Source organism: Anguilla rostrata, chromosome 13 (genome assembly GCF_018555375.3).
Source record: "Anguilla rostrata isolate EN2019 chromosome 13, ASM1855537v3, whole genome shotgun sequence".
Lineage (NCBI taxonomy): Eukaryota > Metazoa > Chordata > Actinopteri > Anguilliformes > Anguillidae > Anguilla > Anguilla rostrata.
The window spans coordinates 17,349,335-17,355,750 of record NC_057945.1 but is presented as its reverse complement, the minus strand read 5'-3'; the positions used below and the strand labels follow the sequence as shown (position 1 = coordinate 17,355,750).

The 6,416-nt window shown below is 37.2% G+C and overlaps 1 protein-coding gene across 1 annotated transcript; it reads left to right on the top strand.

Annotated features, from left to right (window-relative positions):
• Positions 1 to 511: 511 nt before the first annotated feature.
• Positions 512 to 5,186, top strand: LOC135238327 (mucin-4; the record flags this gene model as incomplete). The annotated part of the gene is made up of 7 exons (XM_064306110.1): positions 512 to 658; positions 764 to 828; positions 1,289 to 1,491; positions 1,861 to 2,026; positions 2,204 to 2,371; positions 2,508 to 2,569; positions 3,014 to 5,186. Coding segments are annotated over 7 exons (951 nt in total), but the record flags the coding sequence as incomplete, so codon positions are not given.
• Positions 5,187 to 6,416: the final 1,230 nt, after the last annotated feature.

Here is a 6,416-nt window from a genome sequence, read left to right as displayed (position 1 = left end):
GCATTTCATAAATATTACATATAGTATATGTGTGCACTGAGGAGAAATCGATCCACTTAACTGTTTTATACCAACAATAAAGAACCCAATGCGAGTAGAATATTTTAAATACGTAAAACCTGCTATAGGATGGGCTCATATTTGTCATTGTCTGAGATCATACTCAAACCTGATTGCCCACTGCTCACGTACTCACAAAGCCATTGTGGTATTTTGGTGAGGCTATTGTCGTAAAATGTGGATTTTGTCATTTAAAATACAAATGAACGAATATGCTTAGCAGACCTTTTATTTCAAATATTTTGAGTAACCCACACGCCAAATTTTCGACAACAAAAATTCAATCGTTTGATAAATAAGACGCTATGTTTCTCATAACTTATCAACACATATGCAGCATTTCCAATTGCATAAACATATTGATCACCATTCCAACTGTCTAGATTTCTGATATATTTGAGGGTAATGTGAATTATTGACATCTTGGCATGATTTATTGCTCTTTTTAAACAAAACAAAAAATATCTCTCCAGACAGCACATCGAGACCAACCCTAAAGGTGAACATCACACTCAGAATTTTAAGTGATTTCATTTTGGGATATGAAATGATTAATTCAACCGAATCAATAGATTTCACCAATCGCTTAACACCTCAGGTATGTGTATTATGTTTCCAAATCTGTGTGAAAATGTCACTGAATTCATAATGTGGAGGAAAACATGATGCAGAATTTAGAGTACTCTCACTTTTGTTTCTACAGCTTGCGGTTCTCTGTAAACAAGCGGATCCACGAAACTTTAAAGATGTGAAAGTTGTTGCTCTCAAGTAAGGGATATCCATTAAAACAGAAAACATCTTTGCTTAACTTGGAAGTTATTATAAAGTATTTGTCACAGAATTATTGAAGTACTACCTAAATCACCTTATCTCTGCCTAGGATCCAAAGCCAAAGATAGACATAATTGTTCATGTCACAGGCATCTGACTATTTTAAAATCAGTATAATATTGTCAGAAACCCTTTCTCTACTAACTATTTTTGTCTATACTGTAGATGTATTAATTCCAGGACAGATTATTGCTTATCTTTCCTTCTTTGTGTTAGTAAATCAACTGTGTATGCATGTGTGTGTGGGTGTACGTGTGTGTGTGTGTGTGTGTGTGTGTGCGAATGTGTGTATGCATTTGTGTGTGTGTGTGTGTGTGTGGGAGGGTAAGTAATGTGAAGTATGTAAAGGCATATATCAACAAATATAGAAAACATATTATCTTATCCCCCCTTGCAGGAATGGAAGCATTATTGCTGAGAGTGTGGCTCAATACAACTATCCTAACAACAACACAGAAATCATGTTCCTAAATGAGGGTCTGAGGCACACATTAGTGGCAATTTTTAATAACACAGAAAATATGAGAAACCTGAGTCAAGCCGTTGGAGCTGTCTCCATTCAGGAGACCAGTATCATTCTGCAACCATCAAAAATAAAGAGTGAGTACAAGGAAAACAAGTTTTTGGTGTAAACCATTTTATATTAATAAAGTGTAGTTGTAATATCCTAGCAATGATTAAGGGTTTTTCACTTTAAATGTCAAAATATTATTCAAATGTCTGCTGTCTGCTGAAGTAGCAGAATACTGAAACTTTGTAAAAACATTTTTTAAAAATCTAATAAATGATGTAATGAAAACAAACTGAAAAATCACTGCAATTTAAATATTTAAAACATAGTTCTTCTATCCATAGAGTATTTTCCTTGTTAGAGCTCATTGTACCTTCATAAAGGGGCAAGGATGGGGCGATTAGTGCCTTAAAAATATGTAAAGTTGAGATATTAAAGTGCTGAGTGTTTCTGTACAGACATTTCAGATCTGGGGCCATTCATGTTCTGCTCACTGGATTTTTCCAACTACACCTTGGAGATAATCAGTGGAGTCTGGCTGTGTTTGGGCCCCTGTAAAACACAGCCTGACTACTGTCACCAGCATGGAGAGTGCTTTAACATGAAGACTGGACCCACATGTTTGTAAGGACATACGTGTGTGTGCACACAAAAATCTATTTATCTGTTATCAGGTTTTTTATTTTCACAACTTTTTACATACAGAAAATGTTTTGCGCTTCCAAATTTGACTGAGAGGCCCCCTGGTGGTAGCATAAACATTTCTCCTGCTGATGGAGTTCCTGTTTGCTCCTTGCACAGCTGTGATGAGTCTCCACTAGTGCAGTACCATGGCCAGCAGTGTGAGATGTTCCAGTGGGGAGCAGGGTTCTACGGGCTACTGTTCGGCGTGCTGGGAGCCGTGCTGCTGCTCTTCATCGCTCTCATAGCGGTGGTACTGGTTCTGAGGAGGAGGAGGGGTCAACAAGAGTGTGTTGAGATCCTCTTATAAATATATTTTAAATATGCTGACACTAGCCTTGAACTGTTATACACTTAGTCCAAAATGCATTAGCACAGTACATAACTTAGTAACATTTTGGTAAATGTTTGGTTCATCTTTCAGGTTCGGCAACGATAGAAGGTTTCTGTTTCTAAAGGAAGATTTTTTCAACTTTTCAAACACAGGTCAGACACATTTTTAAATTATTATGGATTTTTAATACTTGTTTTTTAATGGTCCTACCTCATCATATTTGTAGGGAAAACCATCATAATTCTTACATTAATTGACTATCTGCGACTATCAGCGCAGATTTTGTTATAACCAGATGGTCAGCTCCTACATTCCTTCTATCCGGTAGAAGTTTCCTTTCGAGGTTCCAATTGGTAACAGTTTTTGATGCTATAATTTAGGAATTTTCATAGAGAGGCATGTTCAAGGATCATCTATGCCACCTGTCTTTCACTTGCACACACCCTTCGTGTTTTTATAGAGTTAAATTCAAATGTTTCAGTAAAGAGACAGAATGTACAATGTTAAGAATGCAGCTGATCATGTGGAAAGTCTGTGGAGTCTGTGCAATCAGTAAGGACAGGCATGTATGACACAGTATATTATGTTGCTTTCAGCCTTGATCAACAGAGATCCAGAGTCCACAGGACTGTCTGGGAGAGCTGGGAAGTACGACCTGGATAACAGCCACACCTTGTCCGACACACCAAATCCAGAATCTTTCCGGCCTTCACCAGAAAACCCTTACAAATCTTGAACATTTGTATTTTTTCTTTATCAGACGAGGGTGAAGCATCCAGAGGTGTTACCTTCATGGACTGACCAATATCAATAAGAGTCTCACTCTCTGTTCCTGTCTACTCTTTTTTTTCCATTTTCTCCCATTTTTTCCCCAATTTTAGTTGTTATACCAATTCCCTGTGTGTATCACACAGTCCTGGTCAATGCGCTATCCTGTGTCAGTCTGGGGAGGGTGTAGACTACCACATGCCTCCTCTGTTACATGTGGAGTCACCAGAGGCTTCTTTTCACCTGACAGCGAGGAGTTTCACTGGGAGAGCGTATTGCGCACGGAGGTTCACGCTATCTCCCCCAGATCCCCTACCCACTGAACAGGCGCCCCGACAAACCAGTAGGAGTCGCTAATGCAACGATCAGGACTCATACCCTCACCGGTTTCCCATCCGTGAACACTGCCAATTGTGTCGTAGGAATGTCTGACCAAGCCGGAAGTACTGGGTCTCTGCGGTGGTAGGCGAGTGCTTATACCTCTACACTACCCAGACGGCCCTGTCATACTCTTTTAAGAGGGCGTTTGCATCCTTAATGCTGAGTGATTCCTGCTTTCTGACTGAGGACCATTGATTACTGTACTAAACCAGCGTTACTTTATTTCCATTGCATACAAAACAATGCAAAAGGAGGTGCTCAAGGAACTTCACACTGCCAGACCCACCAGGCTTATCTGAGAGGCACATCTGGCCCAAATATGTGACACATATGTCCCAAATATGTCTCCGGTTTCAGATCAGTAATACTCTCTCAGGTTTCAGATCAGTAATACTCTCTCAGGTTTCAGATCAGTACTACTCTCTCAGGTTTCTGATTGGTAATACTCTCTCAGGTTTCAGATTGGTAATACTCTCTCAGGTTTCAGATTGGTAATACTCTCTCAGGTTTCAGATCAGTACTACTCTCTCAGTTTTATGATTGGTAATACTCTCTCAGGTTTCAGATTGGTATTACTCTCTCAAGTTTCATATCAGTACTACTCTCTCAGGTTTCAGATCAGTAATACTCTCTCCAGTTTCAGATTGGTAATACTCTCTCAGGTTTCAGATCAGTACTACCTCTCTCAGGTTTCAGATCATTAATACTTTCAAGTTTCAGGTACATACTCTCCTAGGTTTCTCTCAACCCCCAGCCCCCCAAAATAAATTAATAATAATAATTAACCAGTAAAAAAAAGTGGTTATTTAAATGTAAAAGCCTGAATTATTTGGACTTTTGTACAATTTCTTCATAAGTTATTGTTGCTTTGTGACCACCTTTCTGAGTCATAACAGTTGTTTTCTTTAAATTAACAGAACTAAATTAACAACACAATTAACAATGCAACCTTGAAATTAAATCCAAACTGATATTGTTTATTGATTTAATCTTCCTACAAAACAATAATGGAAAGAACCTGTGTTTGCCTCTTGTCTTGTGTGCCCAATTGCATTGGCCTAATGTTCCTACTGTCCTTAAAATTTAGGAAGAGATGTATTTTATAGTGTAAGTATGATCTACTATTTCACCAATTAATTTTAAACTTTTTAAACACAACATACAAAAAGTTTGTTTAATATTTCTTTGTTGTTTATATTTACGTTGACAATGACTTGTTCATACAGAAATTGTTAGACTACCACGGATTGTGCTGTGATTCAAATGTCTACCGAATTGAGTCACTCAGACTCAAAGACTGATATGGGATATGTGTTCAAAATATCCAAATGGTTTTGAGTACTGATGCCAATATTTGCCATGCACAAGTCTGGCACAAATTCAGACAATGAAGATTCTTGAAAAAATATGATAACCTTCATGAAGAATACCGAAGATTTTGAGGAGTTGCATGTTGCCTAGGGCCTCCATGGCAGTACAGACCCTATTTCCTTTTATTTCATTTTTTTTTCTTGGACAAATATATAGTCTGTTGTCTTAAATGTCACCAGCAGAGGTCATGCTTTTGCAAACTATATCGTGAACCACTTGGTTTCCACTGAGCTGCTCATTGAGAGGAAGTGTATTATTTCCTGTGGAGCAACTTATAAATGTCCACAGCAGGCAAAATGTATGTAATGGTATGCTAACACCTTACTTACGTATGCATTGTATTTGATTTTTTGTTGCTTCCACCCTACAGGTTTAATCATCTTTGAACTACTAGTAATGATTTTCTGAATAGAATGTGATCTCTTGACAGTCATTTTGCCAGAAATATCATTTTTGGAACATGTGTAGGCCTATAGTTTTTGTTGTTTGTATTTATATGAAGACTTGTTAGAATACTGTTGAATTAGATCTGTTGTATTTTCTTGTGGTCATGTTATGAAATGTATAAACCAGGGGGTGCACAACATGGGCTGATCCATTTTATGAGTTTGCTTTCAATTATTTAATCAGCTTAATCGTATTTTAAAGATTTCACTCTGCTCAAGTTTCGCGTCACAGGATTACTGAGTTAGGTGGATAACTGCACTGAGTAAAACCCAGAACCCCACCAAATCTGTAGGATGGACTGAAGTAAAAAGGGCTGCTCCAGGTTTTACTCAGTGCAGTTATCCAGCTAGCTCAGTAATCCTGGGGTGTATTTTACAAAGCATGGAGGTGTTTCATAAACTATTCACACAGGTTTTCTGCCTTCACTTTATGGAGGTTTTGATACCAATTTTTTTGTGTATGTCTGAGTGATCCAGACAGTTTTTATGTGTGATGAATGATATTTTAGATCCTTACAAAAGTTTCTGAGGATCTGTTGGCTTTACAATCACATGTATCAGTGAATTCAGAGCTTTGTGGTCTAAAGCAAGAAAATTTACTTCATGTAATTTCAAAGCAGCCTTTTTGGTGTATGGTGTATAGAAGTCAAGGCTTGCACTTAAGCAACAGGAATATGAACTGCCCTTTAACTGTAAAAATGTGGAAGAAGACAATGAAGAATTTGCAAATAAGTTATTTTATTCTTCTTTTACATGTAGTATATTATGCTTTACCTTTTTAGCACTAGAAGAAACTAGTCCAATACTGTACACAATACCACATACTACAATATCAGTGCAGTAGGTAATGTCAACTCAATGATGAACTTTCATTTTCAGTATTTTTTAAGACATTAAATATAGACATACAAAATATTATTTTAGAATGCCATACACATTAGGTGTAAAATGTAAACAGCATTTATCTGAATTAAAAAACAGACAAAAAAGACATTTGAACAGAGATTATTTTAAATCCCATGAATTAAAAAAA